The sequence below is a fragment of the Phycodurus eques genome, chromosome 14, assembly GCF_024500275.1.
Source record: "Phycodurus eques isolate BA_2022a chromosome 14, UOR_Pequ_1.1, whole genome shotgun sequence".
NCBI lineage: Eukaryota > Metazoa > Chordata > Actinopteri > Syngnathiformes > Syngnathidae > Phycodurus > Phycodurus eques.
Genome location: NC_084538.1, coordinates 669,713 through 681,388, shown reverse-complemented (window position 1 = coordinate 681,388; position 11,676 = coordinate 669,713). Strand labels below are relative to the sequence as shown.

The 11,676-nt window shown below is 45.4% G+C and overlaps 1 protein-coding gene across 6 annotated transcripts in view; it reads right to left on the bottom strand.

The window, feature by feature from the left end:
- Positions 1–1,003: 1,003 nt before the first annotated feature.
- Positions 1,004–11,676, bottom strand: part of mgaa (MAX dimerization protein MGA a) — a 44,183-nt gene continuing 33,510 nt past the window's right edge. For 4 of the 6 annotated variants that reach the window (XM_061696248.1, XM_061696249.1, XM_061696247.1 and 1 more), the window contains 6 exons: positions 11,450–11,569; positions 9,097–9,262; positions 8,605–8,698; positions 6,108–6,436; positions 2,786–2,923; positions 1,004–1,448 (listed from right to left, as the gene is read on the bottom strand). In XM_061696248.1, the coding sequence (XP_061552232.1) occupies positions 1,135–1,448; positions 2,786–2,923; positions 6,108–6,436; positions 8,605–8,698; positions 9,097–9,262; positions 11,450–11,569 (1,161 nt within the window). In that variant the 3' untranslated portion in view covers positions 1,004–1,134. Of the gene's footprint in view, positions 1,449–2,785; positions 2,924–6,107; positions 6,437–8,604; positions 8,699–9,096; positions 9,263–11,449; positions 11,570–11,676 lie in introns of those variants that run through there. The other 2 variants (XM_061696251.1, XM_061696252.1) reach the window with 2 other exon arrangements.

The window sequence follows — 11,676 nt, the reverse complement described above, 5'->3', positions numbered from 1 at the left end:
CGTGTTTCCGCTCTTTACTTTCAAAGTAAAACTACAACGATGGCAGTTGCACTTTAGTTTACAGAACACGAACATGTGGTAGCCCATTTCCGCTAGGAAAAATAAATAAATCATCATATTTTTTTTGTCATGGTAGATTCGGTCCACCGCCGGTATAAACAAAACTTTTTTTGTTTGTTTTTGTATACAAATTTGATGTACTTTTTTCTACTTTTAGTTCTTTAAAAAAAACATTTATATGCACTTAAAGGACATCAAACAATAAAAGTGCCAGATTTAGCACAGGGCTTTCATATGGAATCTCATTTCTGCCAGTGAAATTAATTTTTTTTTCCCATGGTGCAATTGGTTTTCTGCCAGTAAAAAGAACCAAACAAAAAAATAAATAAATACAATCACTGGTGGAAACGGGCTTCCCGGCGAGGTAAAAAAAAAAAAAAAAAAAAAAAAAAAAAAAAAAATCGTCTTGGCGGGAATGGGCTCCCATATTATAAGGCAAATCTTTATAAAATAAAATTACAATAACTGAACAAAATGAAAATGAAGTGTCTGAATCAATAGTTCTATGGATGTGATGATGAGCTAACATGCTCATGAAGATAGCAATAGTAAAAGCCATGTGGTCCAGCTTGATCGCAGCTAGTGTTCCTAAAGGTATTCACAGAGAAAAAGCCAATCATGTAGACTGGTAGCCTAGTGGTTAGCACTTCTGCCTCATCGTTCTGAGTTCGAATCCGGACTCCAGCCTCCCTGTCCGCCCACGTTCCAAAGACTAGTTAGCATGTTAGCTTCCTTGAAGACCAAGAAATTGGGAATGTCCACGCTTTCCGTTAGTCTATGTGCCCTAACTCTGTCTGGCACCCCGTCCGTTATTTGCTCGTAAGTATCCCGACAGTGACTTTTGCAACCAGTCCGTTGTTAAGAAAATAGAAAATAAAAAGAAATAGATGAATGAAAGGAAATGAGCTACTGAAGATCACGAGGGTAAAATAAATGTGGTCAAACTTTATTTAAATTAGTGTTGCAGAAGTCCATTTTGTAATTACAACGTAGAAAAATAAACTTTTGGAAGAAACAAAGTATCAGTGAACGGTTGCCAAGGCAACAGCAGAGCGTCCGATCCTCGCGACGTCTTCACGTGGGCGGCGCCCCGCGCAGGCCCAGCGGAACCAACCTGGGCATGGGCCTCCACGACACGCCCTCGCCATGAGGCGCCGCGCCACCGGGTGCCGTGGTCTCGGCGAGCAGCAGGGGGGGAGGGACCGGGGGGTGGCCGTTTAGCCCCGAACCCTCATCCCCGGAGGAGAGGCGGTTCTCCGCGGGGACGGGGGAGAGAGGGGCCGGCGACCCCGGGGGCGGAGCCGGCAACGGCATCGCGGCGGCAACCGGGGGGATCGCCGCGTGCTCATCGGTCAGACCGGGCAGGCTCAGAGGGACCGTTGCCGTGCCTGCGGGAAAACAGACAAGGTAAGCGATAAGGGAACATTTTGGGAGAGTCAAACCCTAACCCGAACCCTAACCCCGCAGGCCTGGGCCATACGGCCTTCAAATAAAATCCTCCGTTATTTTACCCCTAAATCCAACTTGAATCCATTTATTCCCCTTTTAATAAAAACCAAAAACAAATGATGATAACATGATTCAAAACTGGGAGAGAGCGGCCCTTTAAACACAACCCGTAACTCATTCGAATAAAACGATTTCAATGTTTGACAAGCAAAAACAACCTTCGTCCCTCAATATGTCAACAAGGGCTGCAACTAACGAGTATTTTAATTGTCGATTAATCCGCCAAGAATTTGTTCTGAATAATTAATTCAATTAGGGTTAGGGTTATTAAACCCTAACCCTGCACAGTGTATAGCACTCCAGTTACACGCAAGGTAGGTTGCTTAGTTTTAACAAACAAACAAAAAAAAAAGAGTTATCAATGCTGCGGAGTCAGAACAGCGCACACACGCTGAACTAAAAAAGAAGCGGTCGGACATGAAGCGGAAGACGGCCGCCCGCCGTCAACGCGTGGCCAAAACAGGCGGAAGAACCGGCGCGCAGTCGCCGCCGCCGTCGTGGCTGACTCGGGTCACCCGACGAGGTAAATACCATTGATTTTTAGAACTCACAACAAATGTGTTCACACAGTAACCTACACTCAGCCCTATGACATAAGGCGCAAATGTGCGCAAATGTTGGATGGTATTTGTAATCAATCTTTTCAATTCAAATAGAAGCATGTCAGCATATCAAAGAGGGGATCAAAAACTTTCACTCCTGTTTGCTGACTCAATTTATTATTTTAGACGATGACATGCACACTGAAAAAAAAAAAAGAAGAGTGGTAAATTGTCATTTGATCACATTTGAATCATGTACGTGTTCAAATGAAGCAAATCCCAAAGACTTTTTTTCAGTGCCTGTGCTGGAGTCACAAGACGCGATTGTGAGGGCAACAGGTGGCATAAATGATCGCCTGGATCACTTGATAGGCGTCCTCACAAATGCCAGCGCTTCATTAAAGCCACCGGTTAGCAAATGAATTCTTGTACTTTGTTGGCATCAAATGTTGCCAAGCGTTCACGTGTCACCGATGTGCAGATTTCGGATCGTCAGCTCTCAGCGCCGACGGCTGCGGAAACGTGCGTACGCCAGCCAGGAAGTTGGCGTGCGAGTCACCGCACATTCCCACGCTTATTTCCCTCTTGATACATCTGAACTTTGCCGTGAAAAAGAACGTACGCCGCCTTTTTGCGCGTACGCACCTTTTGTGGTCTCTGTAAAATCAGTGTACCTGTCGCCGCAGAAGAAGACGGCGACTCCGGCGGCGCCATCAGCGGGGTCAGCGTCAGGAAGGGTTGCCCCGGCAACGCGGCCCCGACAACCGACAGAAGCTCAGCGGGCAGGATGGCCTGGAAGCTGGCGAGGTCGCCTGCAATAGTGGCGGGCGGGAACAATGTACATTTATGCGTGTCATTTTCATATCGATGGATCAATAATGCTGAATTTCCTTTTGCAAATCAATTCATTTGACTGATAGTATTTGTATTATTTTATTATTCAAAAGGTCAGTATTTTTTATCTGGAAAAAAAAGTTGAATGGTGATATCTTTCAAACGTTTGATGGCAAAATGTCTTTACTGTGAGGTGTCTGAAATGAGCTGTTCTGTTTTTTCATCCGTGAGATGATTTGCCTTTTCCATGAAAACAAGATTTTTTGAAAGCCGTTTCTGTGTTTACCGTTATGTATTTCAGGGGGCCGCCACCGCCATTTCAGACAGCATCGATCTCCCCCCGCGCCGGTGACGGCGTAACGACGTGGCGTCACCGCACACACGGTGCTGTTTTTGTGTGTGCTTTCGCTTGAAAACGCCACGCCGTGTCGGGCAAAGCCTCCGTACGGTGGTCAAGACCTTTTGAGTTTAGGATTACGCCGCAAAAACACCGTTACGGAAGCAAACAAGTTGAATTTTGTTCCTCATTAATGTACACACAGCACCCCATATTGACAGAAAACAATAGAACTGTTGAATTTTTTGTAGATTTATTAAAAAAGAAAAACTGCAATATCACACAGCCATAAGTATTCAGACCCTTTGCTCAGTATTTAGTCGAAGGACCCCACTGAGCTAATACAGCCAAGAGTTTTTTGGGGAACGATGCAACAAGTTTTTCACACCTGGATTTGAGGATCCTTGCCATTCCTCCTTGCGGAGCCTCTCCAGTTCGGTCAGGTTGGATGGTGAACGTTGGTGGGCAGCCATTTTCAGGTCTTTCCAGAGGTGCTCAATTGGGTTTAAGTCTGGGCTCTGTCTAGGCCATTCAAGAACATTCACAGAGTTGTTCTGAAGCCACTCCTTGGGTATTTTGGCTGTGTGCTTAGGGTCATTGTCTTTTTTCGGCCCAGTCTGAGGTTCTGAGCACTCTGGAGAAGGTTTCCCTGTAGCCGCATTCATCTTTCCTTCGATTGCAACCGGTCAACCTGTCCCTGCAGCTGAAAAACACCCCCAACAGCATGATGCTGCCACCACCGTGCTTCACTGTTGGGACTGTATTGGACACGTGATGAGCAGTGCCTGTTTTCTCCACACATACCGCTTAGGATTAAGGCCAAAAACTTCTATCTTGGTCTCAACAGACCAGAGAATCTTATTTCGCACCATCTTGGAGTCCTTCAGGTGTTTTTTTTTTTTTTTTTAGCAAACTCCATGCGGGCTTTCATATGTCTTGCACCGAGGAGAGGCTGCCGTCGGGCCACTCTGCCATAAAGCCCCGACTGGTGGATGGCTAACCTTCTAGAACTTTCTCCCATCTCCCGACTGCATCACTGGAGCTCAGCCACAGCGATCTTTGGGTTCTTCTTGACCTCTCTCACCGAGGGCTCTTCTCCCCCGATGGCTCAGTTTGGCCGGACGGCCGGCTCTAGGAAGGGTTCTGGTCGTCCCAAACGTCTTCCATTTAAGCATTATGGAGGCCACTGTGCTCCTGGGAACCTTAAGTGCAGCAGAATTTTTTTGTAACCTTGGTCAGATCTGTGCCTTGCCACAATTCTGTCTCTGAGCTCTTCAGGCAGTTCCTTTGGCCTCATGATTCTCAATTGCTCTGACATGCACTGTGAGCTGTAAGGCCTTAAATAGGCAGGGGTGTGGCTTTCCTAATCAAGTATAATCAAACACAGCTGGACTCCCATGAGGGTGTGGAACCATCTCAAGGATGATCAGAAGAAACGGACAGCACCCGAGTTAAAGATATGAGGGTCTGAATACTTCTGGCTGTGTGATATTTCAATTTTCTTTTTTAATAAGTCAGCAAAAATTTCAACGATGACATTTTTTTCCTGTCAATATGGGGTGCTGTGTGTGCATTAATGAGGAAAAATGAACTTAAATGATTTTAACAAATAAACAAATTTAAGGGGGTCTGAAAAGTTTCTGTACATATCCAACAAGTCTCACGTCCACCATTAATGTAAGACGTGGTCAGCTCAGCATCCCACTTGACTCCATACTGTAAACCCACAAGCTCTTCATTCAAATCATTGCAACTAAAGTATTTAGCTGTAATTTTATGAACTGTATGGCATATTTTGAAAACAACTACTTTGTTACCAAGACTTGTTTGTTCACGCTCATTCGCCCCCCCCCCCCCCCTTTAATCCAAACCCCCCACATGAATGCTGATATTAAGTTAAAGTTATGCTGCTGTTACAGTAATTTAAGGACAGTATTTAAGACAAGTAAGAAAAACAAACAGAATACAGAATAGGTGTAAACACATGCATGCCTTTTGTTATGCTTTGCTTTTATCGGAACAAGTGAGCATGCACAAGGTTTTCATCCATCCATTTTCTGAACCGCTTCTCCTCAGGCGGGTCACGGGTACGCTGGCGCCCGTCCGAGCTGACGGCGGGGTACACCCTGAACTGGTCGCCGGCCAATCGCAGGACACACAGAAACAAACAACCATTCTGCGGGCAATTTAGATTCTTCAATGAACCTGGCTTGCGCGTTTTTGGGACACGGGAGGAAAGCGGAGTACCCGGAGAAAAGCCACGCAGGCACGGGGAGAACGTGCAAACTCCACACGGGCGGGGCCGGGGATTTGAACCCGCAACCTCACAACGGATACGGAGGCGGATATGCTAGCCGGTCGTCCACCGTGCCGCCCATAATATGTTTCCGTTGTCTTCTACAATTCTATAAAAGAAATGATCTGCTCAGTCGGCGACTGCTTGCTGCAGACAAACTTCATATTAACAGTCAAATATTTTTGCAGCTATAACACACGTCACTGTCAATCTTTATAATACACAAAGCTTTGGAATGCGAGTTACGTTGGACTGCGGACATCACGCATGGTCCACCGCTACCAACGGAAAAGTCAAGGGTCGAGCCTTGTGCGTCTTTAATTTTACATTTTATAGTCTTTTCTTTGGATTTATTTATGAATTGACACAATTGTATTTTTTTTCATTGAAATATTTGAATTTATTATAAGCTATTCGATAAGCGTTTGTTTAACTTTGACCCCCCCAGCCCCGGCCACCGCAAATAGATTCCGGTCCACAGTACGGCTGTACTTGTGTCGTCAAGTTGTACTTTGTCTTATCTTCTTACCGCTCACGACAGGCGGGGGGGCGAGGGTCTTGCAGCGGGACAGGATGTTGGGCATCGTCTTGGGTCGACTCCTCACCGCCGGCGCACCGCGGGAGGCGGCGAGCGGTTCGACGGCCGCGGGCTTCGGCGAGGGAGGGGGCGGGGCGACAGGGCCGGGGGCGGGAGGAGCCCGTTCGTCGGGAAGCTTCCGAACGGAGGATACGAATACGACGTCGTCGCCGGCAGAGGCTTCTGACCGCCGACCGGCCGGCCGGCCCCCGGAGGCGGCGGTCGCCGGCGATGTCGGGCGCGGCTCGGGCGAGGGAGGGCCCGGAACGACGGCGGGGTCGCTGTTTGAGATCAAGCACGCATGGTGAATCCATCGTTAGCAGGACGTCACATCGTCGGTCACGAGATCAGACAGGAAATGACATCACTTCTCACGAGAGACAAACCGATGTTTTCTTCAGGGCCGATACAGACGATTAGTCGCCGAGGTGGACGATATTTGGAGCCGATTTGTATTTGCGGTAAAAGGGAAACTATGGCATCAACCTTTTTGAATCATACAAACTTCCACACTTAACTTGGTTTCAATGCCTTTTTTAAAAACAGTTGTTCATCTTAGACAATAGACAGTTTTGCTTTAAAAAGTGCAAGGAATTCCCAGGCTCAGCAGCAAAACAACAACAAAGTTTCCCAAAATGTTAATGTAACTGAAATGTTAAGTTCAAAGAAAAACTAAAAGTGTCGGGAATTCCCAGGGTCAGTTGGATGACCTTGAACTTTAACTGCTAATTGAAATACAGAAATATTCCCTCTGCCGACACGCTCGCTCTCTTTCTTTCCAAACCATCCAATTCTGCTCTCTCTAACTTTGCCTCCCAAACCTCACGAGAAGATCCGCAGCTGCGCCTCCTTGTAAACTTTGCCCTTCAACCTAGCGGAGACTCTTCGAACGCGTAACGCCACCGGCGGATGCGCGGGGCGGCGAGAGGTGGCCGCTGTCTTCTGTTGGCAATGAATCCATCAATAATAAATTACAATTCAATTGAAATTGAAATCAAGGTCTCATGCGGACCGATGGTGAATTGCCGGTGAAGAGATATTTTTCTCTCTCGTTTTTTTTGTCCCAGAGGCGACTGTCACAGACCGCGTGACGAGTAAAAATGATGTGTGTAAACACGCGGTTCGATTGGCTCAGTCCAGTCACGTGAGCGTCATGAGCCGATCAAACGGTTTGTTTACGGGAAGAGAATCATTGCGGGAGAAGACGGCATAGCGCCTGGCTCGTTTCTAAATTGGGAAGTTGACTGAGAAGAGAGAGCTTTTAAGACAAAGCGGCCGGACCGGGACTTGTCCGTTCTGGAAAAGCACTGCGTCACAGATGTCGCGAGACTGCGCTTTACTAGAAAGCGGGAAGTCGGGACAACCGAAGCGAGTCGACAAAGAGCAAACCGCTGTCGGTCCGGGTGGCGTGGACTCGGGCGCAACGGAAACCGCCCGTTAGCGACGTTTCGGTGGTTAGGGGAATGTGCCGTTACTCCAAGGTCAACTCAATGACGTTTTTGCTCGAAATGGGAATCAACCGGTCGTCATTTCCTGATAAGTGAGGCTTAATTTGCATGTTGAAGTTTGTGCTGCTTTCAAATTGTTTGCCAGCAGGCATCAAATTTATCATTTGCACTGACGTGCTTGTGCTCGTTTGCTCGATATTTAAGTTGGTGATGTTCTTTGTATTTCAATGTGAACTGTTTTAAGACTTTACATGTGTGTTTAAAAAGCACTTTGTACTGTATTTCTGTTTTGGGGAATACGTTTATTCATGTTCATGCAGTGTTCTCTTTTAGTAGGATCAAAATAGCTGCAGGCGGATATTAATGTTTTCATGGAAAACAAAACATCGAATTTGCAAAGACACAAGTAGTGGAAAAGGAAAAGCGCCATTTGGATATTTGCCAGGTTGGCTACGTAGTTGGCACATCCGCCGCACAGTTCCGAGGTTGTGGGTTCGACTCTTTCTGTGTGGCGTTTGAGTGGGTTTTCTCCGGGTACTCTATCACTAAACAGAGGAAAAGCAACTTAGCAGCATTCCCATGATCATTTTCTCTATTGTTACTCGTTATATGGGTTGCCTTTAAGCGTGTTCCTGGCTTGACTTGAATTTTTGCATTACCTTTACAGCCTAAGAAATCAATAATGAATTACAAAGGCACCACTTTTTTTTTCCTTTTCCCCCACCCGAGTCCAAGGCACTTGATTTCGTGCATCTGCCGGTACCGAGTCCTGATCCGATGTAATCCGATACATCGGCCATGCATAAAAAAATGTCCTTCATTTTTTTTTCTATTTGAATAAAAGTATCCAACGTGATACCTTTTTAACATGGCTATTTGTCAAGTGCAACAGTGATTCCAATAAAGTAAACTAATACAATCTTTTTACAGCACGCAAGTGGTGAAGCACAAAATCGATTTCAAAATGGAAATCAAATTGAATTTTACGGCTGACTTCTTACATGTCGCTCCTATTGGCGTGATTTGTCTTCTCGGCGACATCATCTTTCACGCCGTCTTGACTTCCTGTCTGTGAGCTGTTATCGCCGCAGTCACCTGTGATTTATCCACAGACAGAGATTTTTATTCAGTGGACTAAATAGTTGACTAAAAAGTCAAAAGTCAAAATCCCTATGTAGTGATTAGCGAGTACGTAGCGACTGCGTTCAGAATCATTCACTCATTCCGACTCCCGAATCACTACAAAAGGGATTTTTAGAAAGTGAACCATGTACAGTTGATAGTTGACCATTGGTTGGAACTTTTATTCTAAAGATGAACTGCCTAATACAATGAGGGCACTGTAGAGGGGATTAACCTATCCTCAGTACACATTGGCACTCACTATATAGGGCTGTATATACTGTAGTTGCAAGGGAGCGATTCCCAACAGAGCTACGCTCACAAGTTAACTGATAAGAGGACAAAAGTAGGTGACAGGAAGTAAAACTCACGCGCTGAGGGATCGAGGATGGCCAACAGGCGCTCCCGCTGCCTGATCAGCAACATCTTTTTCCTCTTCAGACGCTTCTCGGTGGCTCTGAGCTCCTCAATTACCTGGACAGCCTGAAACCAAACACAGGTGGCTAAAGTAGCTTCTCTCGGTGCAAATGCCGATACCTGTGGAAAACAAATGCTCTGTTCAAAGTAGAAGTACCGATTCAAGTCCTGCACTTAAGTCAAAGTAAAAAAGGTACAGGCCGAAATGTATTGAAGTAAAAACTGAATTTTTACTGCCAATGATAAACAATAGCTATTTTGATAACTTGGCACAACAACAAAAAACTTCTATTTTGACCAATTCGGGAGTAGAATGTCCAGCTACTATGTCTGTTTTCAGGAGTTAGGGAGTCAAAGTAAAAAGTCAGCAGAAAATAAATAAATCAATAAACAAACAAAATACGCAAAACCCTCATTTTTGCTAACCTTTCCAGGTGTATGCGGCTATTTTTGGCCACTACAGACTAAGTCTGGAATTTCAGATTTTTGATATTTTTGCTTCATCTGAATCAACTTCTAAACCAGTCTCAGTTCTTGAAGTAAAGCATATTCCTTCTTTTTAAAAAAAAAAAAAACATTTAACCCTTCAAATTCCAGTTTTTTTTTATTTCACAATGCAGAGGTTGTGAAACAACAATGACATTTTTGTATTATTCTCAGTACCATCTTATTTCCCATAAGTATACTGCATAGCGAGCTTGTAGTTGTATAATTAAAACGTCATTCAAATGTAACGTGATGTAATGGGGCGGCTCGGTGACCGACTGGTTAGCGCGTCCGCCTCACAGTTGTGAGGGTTGCGGGTTCAAATCCGGCCTCGCCCGTGTGGAGTTTGCATGTTCTCCCCGTGCTTGCGTGGGTTTTCTCCGGGTATTCCAGTTTCCTCGCACATCCCCAAAACCTGCATGCTAGGTTAATTGAAAACGCTAAATTGCTCGTAGGTCTGACTGGTTGTTTGTTTCTACGTGCCCTGCAATTGGCTGACGAGCAGTTCAAGGTGTACCCCGCCTCTCGCCCGCAGTCGGCCGCGATAGGCTCCGTCACGCCCGAGACCAGCGTAAGGATAAGCGCTGCGGAAAATGGATGGATGGACCCGGAGCCTTAAAGCCAACATAGCCGACATGGTAGGCTATAACGACGCTCCACAACACGCCGTGTTGCAGACAGCAGACTGTGTGTGTCTCTTAACTCATTCTATACTGCTACTAAAACATACAAAACAGTTAAATTGTGTAATATAAAACAAAGCTATTACTGTTCCATTTGGCAAGATCTTTGTACCTTTGGATTATTTTGTCACTTTGTAACCTTTACAATGTAAAAAAAAAAAAATGATAAAAGCAATCTTTTTCACCCGATCCCGATCATCTGAAAAATCGATGACGTGATCGGATTGGGACATCTCCAGTTGTAAAGCAGCTCCTTTGGCCACTGACTGTTTCATGGTGCTTCGTCCGCCGTTGCTGTTTTGTGGCATGTCTGTTTTGTCGAACAATTGTGACGTTTGTCACCTTTTGATGACATCTAGGTTGGATGAGCAGCCCGTGAGCGTCCGTATTGTACTCGTGTCATATACGTATCCGATTTATATCCAAATATGAAATAGGCCTGGGTCCGATATGAATAAAATCAGAATTGTACTGTTCACGTCAGATACGAAAACAATCGGAATTGACCTGCAGTGTGAACGTAGCCATAACTGCGCCCTTGTCCCAAAATTGATAAATGGTATTATCTGGTAGGAAACACAAAATACAATTTTCAAATGTTGGGTCGAGAATGAATGGATTCAATCCAGTAATCAAGGAATTAAAAAAAGTACATTCATGGGTTTCAATTAGGGATGTTCAATACCACACGACGATTCGCCGACGTGTCAAACTGCCGCAGTGGGGCACCAACTACTGGCGAGGAGGACTTCATGTTAGATGTATTTATTTTAAATCGGTGGCTGGTGTCGGCGGCTTTCATGAGTACGCGATACATTGAAATAAGCCCGGTATCCATACTAGCCCATCCCTAGTTAGTGGCTACAATTGAGCCAAAAGGGACCATTCGACGTAAACGCTACAGTATATTATTCATATATTTAAAGAGCTGAAGCTGGAAAAAAAAAAATCTGACGAAAATCCCCACCCTTAGGAACTTTTATTACATTTGCATTAACACTGCTAAAATGGTTGAACCAAAGGAAGCAATCAATGTAGAGACACAAATGGCCAGCTTAGATCCCAGTACAGTAAGAAATGATTTGTAGCTAACCGAAAAGTGGTCACAAAGTGCTAAGCGCTAGCGTCAGGTACTCACCTCATGCAACGTGGCGGCGGTGGATACGACCTCCTCCAGCTGGAGTTCGTTCCTCAACTCGGCAACCATCCGCGACATCTTCTGCCGCTGCACCCTCGCCAAGGCATTATGGACCTGTTTCTGCAAAACAATGTCACAAAGTGGAAAGCCAATCATACCACCATACCATAAATTTGCCTCCATCAGGTGCTCCTGGCAAGATTTCTGACGAAGGAGTGCAAAGAATA